This window comes from Gopherus flavomarginatus, chromosome 2 (genome assembly GCF_025201925.1).
Source record: "Gopherus flavomarginatus isolate rGopFla2 chromosome 2, rGopFla2.mat.asm, whole genome shotgun sequence".
NCBI lineage: Eukaryota > Metazoa > Chordata > Testudines > Testudinidae > Gopherus > Gopherus flavomarginatus.
Window position 1 is genome coordinate 117,136,318 of NC_066618.1, and position 12,798 is coordinate 117,149,115.

Here is a 12,798-nt window from a genome sequence, read left to right on the forward strand (position 1 = left end):
CCTGAAGTATGTACCTAGGTTCTAGACTATAGTAATGAAATACTTTTGTTCAACTTATGTCTTTCATTTTAAGCACAAAGAGCTGTTGTTGGCCACATCATAATCAGCTCTCACTTAAAGAGCACTGGTGCCAAATATTAGTTGGTTTAACTTACTCAGTCTTCATTGATTCCATAGCATATTAGGTTAGCATGAACATCAGTACTTTAAAAGTTCTAAATGATACTGTCATGAAATGACATTTCTACTAAGCCCAAGTAGTGACTCTGTAGTTAAAAATTTTTTTGGTCAGTTTCCCTTATTAATTTAATTTTGATATTCAGTCTTCCATGTAGCTTATCATGCTTATGCTTAGGACAGAGGTGGGGTTTTTTTTTTTGTTTTTTTAATTCAGTAAATTTAAATTTGGGCTTCAGTCTTAACCTGCCTCTAGTTTTTTAAACAAACATTTCATTGTAATAGTTACAATAAAATCTCTACATAATGCTTGCCTTTTGTTTTCAGTAACATATAATTCTAAGACAGAGTGGCACTGTACATAATATCGAATAACTAGTAGACTGGAGGTAAATCTGTTATTCATTTTGAAATAATTTATATCGTATATACTGAGATGTCACTCAATGAAAACATGCTTATTTCAAAGCTGAAAAAAGTTAAAATTTCCTGACCTGTCCTAGTAATAAACCTGTTCTCTGGACCAAGTAGCTTTATAATCTCTTTACTGGTGTTCAGGAAAAAAATAGTTTAACCCTTGTTTAAAAATGGAATATTAATATTTTAATTTTGACTTTTGATGCTAATTTAAAAGAACAAGGTCATCCAGGTTAAGTGACTCTCTATTTTTTTTCTTTTGGAGACTCTCAAGAAATTTCTTCTCCAGTCCTCTCCTCTCCAAAGATGCATACACAGGCTCAGAAGATTTTTAATACATTATCAGCATCTAGATTACTTTGCAATAGAACTCATAATGGAGGAGGCCAACCAATTCAGAACCAGACTTACTCTGCAGCTTTACAGAAAAATAATGGCCAACCTAATGTTAGTTTGAATGTGTCTAAACAAGAAACAATGCAAGAGAGTGGCAGAAACCATCCTCCTTCCATTCAGGGACCTGGACCTGAAGAGCAAAGGCCAAATAGCAAAACTTCAGATGTCAGAGAGGTAAACGCTAGAACAGAAGAGTTGGTGATTTCTTTAAAGTGTTTAGTTTCATGATTTATTATTAGATTGAACTATTAAAATGGACAATTACTAAAGACAAAACAATAGCGTTTTGTTTTTCCTCAACCAATACGAATTTGTTTTCGTTACTGCACTGTCTTTATCTTGCCATGAATGAGTGCCCATAAATAACATCCACAGCCATTATTATAAAATAGTAGTTTAGCTTGCTCATTATCTGATCTGACACTGTAGAATGGTAATACCGAGGAACATGGTTTAGGAGTGACTGTTAGTCTATTGATGCAGTAAAAAGACTGAGGATTTTCAAGATGATATACTGACGGTGTATGGCAAGGCCCTGTGTGCTTTGTTGTATACTGGACCTAACCTTTGCAACAAGGCCTCCTGACTTGTGTGGCATAGCAGTGTAGAATTCTGTGTTGCCCTGGAATTTTTGCAGCAGCTTCAAGTTAGTTAATAGATAGAAAAATTGTTAGATCATCCTCTCCAGCTCCCTAAAAATGCAGGATTGTTTTGTTCCTTACAGTAAATAGAAATTGCAGTAAATAGAAATTGTGATAAAGTTGTGGGAATTGGCAAGAGTCTTTTTAAAAAAAATAAAAATGAAAGCAAATACCCCATGCTTATTCACAATTTGGCTTTGTAGTTCACATCTCAGGGAGATGAATTCCTATCTTTGCTCTTGCTACTCTTTGGCTGGAGAAAGTTTTATTCTGTAGTGGCTGCAACTTCACAAACAGAGACATACTTTTTAAAAATGAAAAATTACAATGTACTGAATATTGCAATAGTCAGTAAACATTGCAAAAAGACCCTGTTCTTGCAGAATTCATTTTTATATGTATCAGCACTCCCTGATGATATGGTTGTCGGAGTGAAGATTTTTCTGTGTATGTTTAGTAAAAGCTACTATCTTCCTCATGAAAATTGTCCTAGAGCAGACTGAGGTAACTGGGCACTGGACCCTTGTCTAAGCTGAGAGGGACTTAGTGTCAGATGGAGATGGAGCTTCACTAAGCTCTGCTGAAATGTAATAGATGCTGATCTGAAAGCTCAAAAAAAACACTTACAAGTTTTTGCTTTCGCAATTCCCAAACAAAGCAGTACTGTATGTGTATGATGTTTAAAATTCCATTTGTTTTTGCTGTAACCCTATTAAAAAATGTTTAATTACAGTAGTTCTCCAGGAGAAAACACATTTTCTCCCTCTGTGTGTATATATTGCACAAGAGAAAACTACATTAAAAACATCAAGCTTGCAAATTCAAATACACAAAAACTTAGAAAATGTTGCCTGGCCCCTTCCATGTATAGGTTATAAATAATACAGTCTTTAATTATGTGATTAAATGCTGTTTTTTCCCCCGCAGATCCCTTGCCTCATTCACCGCAAGGGAGCTTGCTCTGGGGATGAATCAGGATCGTGTAGTGAAGGAGGCTGTTGTCTGTAGCACTCCTTCCTCATTTGTTGCAGAAGTTGGAGGGTGTGTAGTGAATGAGGCAGGGGATTGCAGGAAGGCAAAGGATGGTCTCGTGGTTAAGGCAGTTGAATTTTGCCCTTAGTATTGGATTCTGTCCCTGCCTATGCCTCAGAGTTCCTGTGCAGTGTTAAGCAAGTGACGGGAATGGTGCATGGCAGTCTGGTCAGCACTAGGAACTGTGAGAGGCTCAAGCATGTTCAGTGAAGATGAAATTTTTGGAGATTATGGTAACAAAAGTCTAGGAAGCCTCTACTGAGCATGTGCAGACTTATCTCCCACCCTCACCCCCAGAAAGGCTTATAAATTGGTTAGATTTGGGCAAATTTACACAAGGGGGCAAACAATGCATTCCTGACTCAAAGGCCACGTCCCTGTCAAATTTCAAGTCACCATTGCAAAGCATGAGGATGCTAGACCTGTTCAGAGAACAGAACATCAGAAGTTATTGACATGGACAAAATGTTTTGGTTTTTTTTTTCAAGCTGGGTTTTTGGAAATTGCCTAACTATTTTGGCTACAATTCATCCTCCTCCTCCCCACCCCCCCCCCCAAAAAAAAAAACCAGGCAAAAACATCGAACATATAAAATTTCAATGGAAATGGTTAAAGTTTGGCAAAGTTATAAGCAACTAAAAACAGTGTCTTATAATGGGAAGTGTCAGGCAACCTTAATAGGCAGTACTACCATCCCTGCATGTAGTGATATTTTACCCTCCCATAAATCAAAAATGTTGACAAAATTGTGATCAGAATTTTTCCTAGACAGTTCACCTTCAGGCAGAAACCAAGCATAGGTATTTTCAGACCAGAAGTTTTCAGAAGTGTGAGAAAACTGGAAGCTATGAAGGAAACTGCATCTTTAAAATTAGCGGGTACTATAAGGCCACCACTATAATATTAGTGTTATTTTCTAGGTGTGTGTTTGTTTTTGTTTATTTATTTATTTATTCATTCATAACCAACACAAAATTTGGACCAAAACTACCTAACTCTGTCCCTTTAAATTCCTCTCTTTGTTGCATGTCACATTTCTGCACTTAAAAGGTTATATGGACCAAATTGAAAACATTTGCAGTTCTAGAGCATGAAAGAGATTTTTTTTTTTTTTTTCAAATTCAGGTATTTGAAACACATCAAGTAGCAACTCAGTCAGCTAATAAACATCTGTATGAAGCAACACCTATGGAACATCTCCTGGACTTAGTGGACAAATATTGGAATGGTTATAAATCACTCCACTGCAATGAGAAATTTCTTTGTAAGTAAGAAAAAGATATTTTAACAGAGATTAGTGAACAACCTAAGATTTATATAAGTGATGTATAGAAAAATAATTATTTATTGGGGCTTGCTTGGAAACAAGAGCTTTGTGTATTAATAGATTAGTGTGTTTTCAGGTTTTGTGAGTTTGCGATATAATTCCATCCTGACTAATGTAATTTAAATGATAGATATTAGCCTCTGTCTTTGGCATGATAATCAATCAGATTTCCAGCACCTAATCCGATAATAATAATCCATTAAACACATTATGGACAGAAGACCAACATAAACAATTCCACATCAGTGCATAATGTGGCTTTTATTTTACTTATTCATTGGATGTGAAAACCAGAAGTGAATAAAAATACAGCGTTAGAACGGTGGTCTCAGGCCAAACAGAAGTAAGATGTTGCACCACAGTTAGACCAACTAGCTTTGATCTTAATTTAGGGCTACATTACAAACCAGCAGCACACTAGTGCAAGAGGGCACAAGGTGCCTCTTTGTTTTTCTGGATCAGATACTCACATAATGGGGAACAGCACAGCAAGGGAAGCATGCTCTTCAGAACCACTGTGGCCCTGCTTTGTCCAAATGGATGGGAGGGGGAAGAGCAGAGTGAATGCTTGGCTTCCCTTACCTCCTTATCTTTTTAATTTTACCCCCACCTTAGGTACAGTACTGCTGTAATGGATCTACTAGTATCTGTACTGCTAAGATGCCTAAGTTATATAACTTCACCTTTGCAGATAGAGGTCTATAAGATCATGACTAGTGTGGAGAATGTGCCTAAGGAAGTGTTATTTACCCCTTCACATAAACACAATAATTGAGGGAGGGGGCATGTCACCCAATAAAATTAATAGGAGGCATGTTTATAAACAAATGGAAGTACTGCGTCACACAACACAGTCTACCTGTGGAACTTGTTGAGGGGATGTTGTGAAGGTCTGAGTCATTTGGCATTGGCCATTGTCGGAAGGCTGTATACTGGGCTAGATGGACCATTAGTCTGACCCAATATGGCCATTCGTCTATAAGTAGAATGAACAATATTAAATAGGAAAAGAGTGATGCAACTCGGATATTTACAGTTCAAAACTTCTGTGTTCTGTCAAATATCAGAATTTCCATGTAGGTTAGAAGTCACTTAGATGCTGATGGGTGCAGATGAATGTTATGAGAATGCATAATTAAGCCACAGGTAGGGCTACTGAGCATGGTGCTTTTTCTAAAAAAATTCATTTTGTGTATGTGACAGAATGTATCCATGTCCACACCCTACACATTATTGTAATAATCTTTTATGTACAATGTATGCCTTGTGGGGTATCATTTGAAAACTCATAATTTCCTGGACGTTATTGTCCCGATAAAATGTGTGCGGCAATATTGCATGTGAAGTTACAAGATTTCACTGTATGTTATTAACACATGTTCCAAACTGAGATTGACAAACAGCTCTCTCTCAAACAAAGGAATGTATGCTGTACTTTGTTTACTGCTTAAATGCAAATTGAGTCATCAAGCAGGAAGGGTAACGAAGGGTGCTTAAACAGGCTAGGAAAAGCAGCAGGGAACATCCTTCTCTGTAGTCTGTCTCCTGAATCTCAGCTGGAAATGTTTTTCAAGAGGGAGACTATAAAAAGGAGGGACAAACACCCTAAGAGGATCTCTTTCAACCCCCCATCCTCCCACTATTGTATTCATGGCACCAGAAGTGACAAAGGAAGCATTTGTTGGACTGGAGAAGCGATCCTGACCTAAGAATTTAAGTCTGTAAGACTGCTGAAAGCATATGGTGAGAAACTTTGCTTGAACCTGTTATAGATTAAGTTAGGCACCAGCAGTGTGTTAACTTTATTTTCTTGTAACCTTTTCTGACTTTTGTGCCCCATTACTTGTACTCACTTAAAGTCTCTTTGTCGTTAAACTTGTTTTATTGTTTGATCTAATCCAGTGTGTTTAAATGGAAGGGTCTGGGAAACTTCATTTGGGGTGGCACGTTATGTGCATATTATTTCTATTAAAGCAATAACAGACTTTATATAAACTTGTAGTGTCAGGAGAGGGCTGGGTAGTACAGGACATATATTTCTGGGGGAAAATCTAAGACTGGGTGAGCGTTGGGGTCGTCTGCAGTATAACCAAGGCTGGTAGGTTGGCTGCAGCACACAGACAGACATAGCTGGGAGTGACGTGCATGCTGCAGGCTACAGCAGCAAAGCATTGCAAAGGGCACCCTAGGTTAGAAGTCAGGGATGACACAGCTGTCCATTGTCTGGATTGTAGCCTGATATGTCACAGTGTAGTAAACCGAAGGGAGTAGGTGCTGCAGGCTATTTTGTTTGTGAACTATCTTTATTATATATCATGAGGAATGGAGCTGCTGCCTGTGTGGGTACAATTTTCGTGGAACCCTCAATACGTTCCTGTGGCAGTGCCCTGCCCTCAAGCCGTATGTCTGTCTTCAAGCCTGTCCTGGTGTGGCTATCTCTTTCTCCTAAGTGCAGCTCTTGCACACACTTGAATGAGCCACTGCTGCTGGTTGGCAATGGGAGTAACTAAAAATCCTACAAATGCGCCATTAAACGTGTAATTTGCATTGGCTGGATTTTGAGTACTTGCATGATTTATTACATAATACAGTTTTGATATTATCTTTTCATTGCAGAAATGTAGCAGTAGGATGTGTTATCAAGTTTACAGGAAAGCAATTTTCTTCAGTCCAGTTACACTTACTGAGCCAAATTCGGCAATAAATTACTGTAGCATAATTTCAGATCAGTTCCATTGAAGTCAATAGAAATCATTGATTAGATTTTACACCATTATCACCAACTACAGACATTGTTTGAGACCCTTGCCTAATCTGCTCTATTCTGTTTTTAATTCACAGCTCAGGCAGGACCTGTTTTGGTCACAATGCAGAAATCTGCACCTGCAGATCAACAAAAAGATTCTGCAACAATGTGTCAGGAGGTGAATAATCTGGTAGAGAAAAAGATTTTACAAAGTCGTTTGTCTGAACAAGATCAACAATACAACACAAAGATTAACGGTCTGATGTCAGAACTGAGCAACTCTCAAAAAGACATGGTGATTATGGCACTTCTATTTTCTTCTAATGATTCTGTGGTGTGGATGAAATTGAATGCACGTGTGGTAACAGTATAGTGTTTAATCATATCTGAGTTTCTAATTCAAACGGAAAAGCTCTTGTTAGTGGGTATAGTTAATACACTAGCTTTCAATTTGTGATGATCAGAGTTCAGATTGATTTTGATTATTGGAATATGTGAAAAGCCTGAATCTTTCTGGACTACAGAGACCTAGTTTGTCAGTATGTGTACACTGGCAGAGTTATAGCGCTGGGAGTTACACCCCTCAGAGAGCACTGAAGGGAAACCGCTGTTGTGTGTTCACACTATCAGCTGTCTGTGCAACAGCATGTTCACACTTGCAGCGGTATTTGGAGCGGTGCACTCTGGGCAGCAATCCTACAGAGCATCTCTTTCTCTTCTACTGCTAAGACTTGTGAGAAGACGGAGGTGGTTGCATGGCATCCTGGGTCCTATCCCTTGGCCCCGTGATGTATTGCTTTGCATCCCAGCAATCTCTGTGCTTGCATCCTCATTTGGTGCCATCTTTCAACAGTTTGTGTGCTGCGGGCTCTGCCTCTTTGGTCTGCAGGAACGGATCCCGAAGTGTTGACCAGTATATGCTGCTTGCTCTGACCAACACATCATGAGTGGCAGTAGAGTTTTCCTTAAACTACAAAGGCAAGAGGAGTGCGATATTGAGCTCGCCACACACAGTAGCTACAACACAAGATTGCTTGTGGCATTCACGGAGATGCTGATCACAGTGGAACGCCGCTTTTGGGCTTGGGGAAACAAGCACTGAGTGGTGGGATCGCATCGTCACGCACGTCTTGGATGACAAGCAGTGGCTGCAGAACTTTCAGATGAGAAAAGCCACATTCATGGGACTGTGATGAGCTTGCCCCAGCCCTCCGGCACAAGGAAATGAGAATGAGAGCTGCCTTGCCACTGGAGAAGCACGTGGCGATGGCACAGTGGAAGCTGGCTACTCCAGACTGCTACCAGTCGGTTGCTAACCAGTTTGGAGTGGGAAAGTTGACCATTGGATTCATGTTGACAGAAATGTGCAGGGTCATTGATCACATCCTGCTTCAAAAGACTGTAACCTGGGCAACATGCATAACATTGTGCATGGCTTTGCACAAATAGGCTTCCCTAACTGCGGAGGGGCGATAGATGGCATGCATATTCCGATTCTGGCACCAGATCACCTAGTCACTGAGTACATTTATCAGAAGAGGTATTTCTCAATTGTTTTCTAGCCACTTGTAGATCACTGTGGGTGTTTCACTGACATTAATGCAGCCTGGTCTGGAAAGGTGCATGACGCATGCTCTTTGAAACACTGGCCTGTTCAGGAAGCTGCAAGCAGGGACTTTCTTCCCAGACCAGACTATCACCATAGGAGAAGTCGAAATGCCCATTGTGATCCTGGGAGATCCTGCCTACCCGTTAATTCTGTGGCTTATGAAGCCATACATGTGGCACCTTGACAATAGCAAGGAACGGTTGAACAACAGGCTGAGCAAGTGCAGAATGACTGTGGAGTGTGCTTTTAGCCGTTTAAAGACCTACTGGCACTGGCCCATGACAATTGTGCTGTATGCTCCATAATATTTGTGAAGGGAAGGATGAAAGCTTCACTCAGGGCTGGACCACTGAGGCTCAGCACCTGGAGGGTGAGTTTGAACAGCCAGAGATCAGGGCTGTTAGAGGGGTGCACTGTGGGGCCAAAAGGATCAGGGATGCCTTGAGGCAGTAATTTGAAGCTGAAAACCAATAATATTTCTTGCTATGCTCAGGAGTGCAGTTCTTGTGATGCTAGGAGGTGATTGTGATTGGGCAGACGATGCAATATGAAGGTTTAACATAGTTGTCTGTTGCTTTGCAGGGCTGTTTGCTTTCAGTTAATAGAATAAAGAGTGCTTTCAAACCAACACAATTCTTTTTTTTAAAAATAACACCTGGAGGGGAGAATCAAACAAACAAAAAAAACCCATCAGCACTTAGGGGGTAGGGGAAGGGATGTTCCCAAGAGGACGTGAGGTCCCAGGATGGCTAAAGATTTGTGTATGTTCAGGGATCATATCCAACCTTCTCCTTTGCTGAAGTACAGTACTCACTGCACTGTAATTCAGAGCTAAATTGCAGAGGGACGGGTGTTGAGTGCAGTGGGTACTGGGAGTCAACAGTGTTGGACTGTGATTGGGGAGGAGTGGAATGCTGCATGTACAGACTGGAGCCAGGAGCTTGATAAGAGTGTATTGGCCGTGTGTGTGTGGGGTGCATGGGAAAGAGTTTTGCAACAGCAACTGCAGGGGAGGCGGGCACGGAGCTGCTCGGTTTGCAGTGCTAGTATTGCCTACAGTGTGTCCATTTGGAGCTCCATAAAGTTTAAGAGCCGCTCCGCGGCTTCATTCTGGCGCCTGCATTCTTTCGATCTCTCTTCTCGCTGTCCCGCCACTCCTTCAATTCCTGTTTTTCGGCTGTGGAGTGCATCATAACTTCACGCAGAAAATCCTTAGTTCTTTGTGGCCACTTTCTAATTCTGCACGGCCGTTCAACTGGTGATAACAAGGGAGAGGCTGGGCTCCCAAGGTCATCTCTGTGAAGTTTAAATGCAACATTTTACAGAAGCAGTATTGTTTGCAGCACACAGACCACTGATTCAATGATTTGAAACACAACCAGTACTCACATACCTGTCACTAACTGGCTGACCCCAGGCAAGCACACATGAACCACAAGACCCCCAAAATGGTGAGTAGCCGCAGGGGCAGGGGAAATCACTCTTCCCAGACCCTGTTTTACACTGGGCACATGGCTCTTGGGGAGAGCCAGAACTGTAGGGGGAGCCTGATAATCATTCCTGTCCTCACATTTTCCACAGAATGTGATCATTATGGAAGATATCTCACTGCTGAGGGTGAGCAGGGAATCAAGGGAGGGTCTTCTCCAAGACTGCAGCTTCCACCCTGGCCCTTATGTGGCTCGCCTGTGTGCAGCAATGGGTCCCCTTCACCCCCCTGTGATGGCACAGTAGCACGGGAAAGCTACCGTTAACGGAGCAAGAAACAAAGCAGCTCTGCCAAAGAACCTGCAGCAGTGGATTGCCCAGCATCTCTGAGTGTTTCCTGGAGATCTGAGGCAGATTCCCATGAAGTGAGAGAGTCAGTCAACACCCTGTTCCACCAGCATGTGGTGGCACATGCATCATGCAGACACAAGTCTGCTTTCTGCAACCCTTCTGCCCCCAACAGCTTGCCTCAGCGATTCCCAAAATCAAATCCACTTACTGGGGCCTCCTCTCTTGTTGGCGCTTCGACAAGCTCTGACAGCTGTGACTGGCTAGCCTCCTTCAGGGTAGAAAAGAGCTCCTGGCTGCATGCATCTCTGACCTCCAAATCCTCCTCTGCCTCTGGGTCGTCCTTCACATCCTCATCCAAGATTTCCTCCTCCTGGCCCGTTCCACTCTTGACTGGCACGTGAACCAACAAGTATCCACTGTGACCTTCGCAGTGGAGGTGGGGTCGCCACAGAGTATCACGTCCAGCTCTTTGTAGAACCGGCAGCTAGTGGACGCAGCACCGGACCAGCGATTTTCCTCCCGCAGCTTGTGGTAGGTGTTCCGCGGCTCCTTCACTTTGACCCTGAACTGGAGTATGTCCTTATCATAGCCTCTTTCTGTCATGCATTGTGAAATCTGTCCATAGGTATCCTAATTCCTACAGCTGGAGTGCAGCTGGGACTAGACAGCCTCCTCTCCCCAAATGCTGATGAGGTCCAGCAGCTCAGCATTGCTCCAAGCGGGGGATTGCCTGGTGCGTGGAGCAGGCATGGTCACCTGGAAAGATGTGCTGAGACCACTGCATGCGTCACCAAGCAAACAGGAAGGGGACTTTCAAAATTCCAAAAGAATTTACGGGGTGGGAATGACGGTTGGTCACCTGAGGTCAGAGCAGTAGAATTCAAACCAATGACCAGAGAGGTGAGACCTGGCATTGTGGGACACCTCCCAGAGACCAATTGCAGTACTGTGATCGACCACAGTGTCTGCACTGTCACCGTGGCACTAAACCCCTGGCGCAGAAAGCTGATGCCTCTTGTTGGGGTGGTGTGTGTGTTTTTTTGTTTGGGTTTTTTTACTGCACTGGCTGCAACTGCGCAGTTTCTGCACACTGAGTGGCTTGGCAGTGTGTACACCTCAGGAGTTACAATGCAGAAAGCTGCTTTACTACGCAGAAACTTGCCAGTGTAGACAGGGCCTAAGGCTGCTAGGAGCTCACAGCTTACTCTGGACTAGCAACTCCTTAATCAATACCCTCCTACAAACATATTTCCTTATCCCTTTCTCTAGTGAGCACTCGAAAAAATTTGCTACATTTTCTTTATGAAAAAAAAGGGCAGTTTCTGGTTCAAGCCCAGGTACCTCCATCCTCTCTCTAAATTAGAGATTTCAGCTTGGCATCCAGTTCACTGGAATCACTGATCGCCTCTCCTTCCAGCCCCCCATGCCTTTCTAACCTTGCTTGTCACACTTCCAACAAGATACCTCTTCCTGTCTCACTCAAAAATCCTGACTAGCTCCTCCCCACTTGCTAATGACCATCTTGTTTCTAACCTCCTTTCTCAGCAAGGCTCTGAGAAAAGGCTGTCTCTTCTTTCTGCATTCCAGCACCTAGTTAACTCATTTGCAAATCTCACAACAGTGAGACTGCCCTTTTGGTAATTTACTCTCCTTGCCTCATCTCATCCCCCTATCGTCTCATCAAACTTGACCTACTGAGCACGTCATTCTTGATATTTTGCTATTCTGTTAGAATTACTTTGCCTCTGGGGAAAAGTGGGTTTGTCCAGTTTCATCCTCCAGTTTGAATGGAGTTTCTTCTGTTGCTCTTGGTAGATGTGAAGCTTTCTTCAGAATGTCTTCTATTTCCATTACAGAGAGCCACAAGGCTCTGTCCATGGCCCTCTCCCTCTGGGGCATCTCACTGATAGCTGTGATATCCTGGGTTGAAGCTACAAAGTGGGTACCCAGCACCATATTAATCTTGATTTATTGTCCAATTCCTCCACCACCCATCTGTTCAGTTGACACAGATGTTTTTGTTGCCTCCATGTAAAATTTTACAAGGTTTTGTGCACATTTGAGCAGGCAATCAGGTGTTTGCACATGCTATTGGCTGGATATTTATATACATCTATTGTGCATATAAAAACCTGATTTGCATGCAGAGATTGCCTTAGGCTGTGCTTTATGAAAACATAGGCGCTACAGACAGCTTTTGCTATTAGAATAAACAAAGAATAAAACAGCAAGATAAAGAGGGAAGCAGGTTAAACAGAAAAATAAGGCTTGTATAATTGTACTCCATAGGATATGGGTGCAATGGAGAGGCAAGTGAGTCTACAAATATTTTAAGTATTGGTGGACTCCATACCAAAGCCCCTGCTTGGGTGTGTAATCTGAACTCTTTTGGAAATCTAGGTTTAATTACACTTGCTTTCTGATCAAACTTCCAGTAGCATCCTATCATATCAAATGATCAGACAGTTCAGAGGAAAGATTCAGATGATCTTCTCTTTGCTCATTAACATGCACTGCGTAAGCAGCTTGTATCAACTTTTTTCCTCTTCAAGTGAAATACATTGATGCCAAGACTAAATAGTTACTAAATTTAAAAATGTCTAATTACCTTTATTTTTATGAAATACATTGTGTGTGTTTTAGAGGGATTGAACCACTTTTCTCCCTCCAATTT

General features: G+C 42.0%; 1 protein-coding gene across 4 annotated transcripts in view; it reads left to right on the plus strand.

The window, feature by feature from the left end:
* Positions 1-12,798, plus strand: part of CEP72 (centrosomal protein 72) — a 54,199-nt gene that overhangs the window by 20,813 nt on the left and 20,588 nt on the right. For 3 of the 4 annotated variants that reach the window (XM_050938198.1, XM_050938196.1, XM_050938197.1), the window contains exons 9-11: positions 860-1,164; positions 3,789-3,927; positions 6,832-7,031. In XM_050938198.1, the coding sequence (XP_050794155.1) occupies positions 860-1,164; positions 3,789-3,927; positions 6,832-7,031 (644 nt within the window). Of the gene's footprint in view, positions 1-859; positions 1,165-3,788; positions 3,928-6,831; positions 7,032-9,926; positions 10,699-12,798 lie in introns of those variants that run through there. The other variant, XM_050938199.1, reaches the window with a different exon arrangement.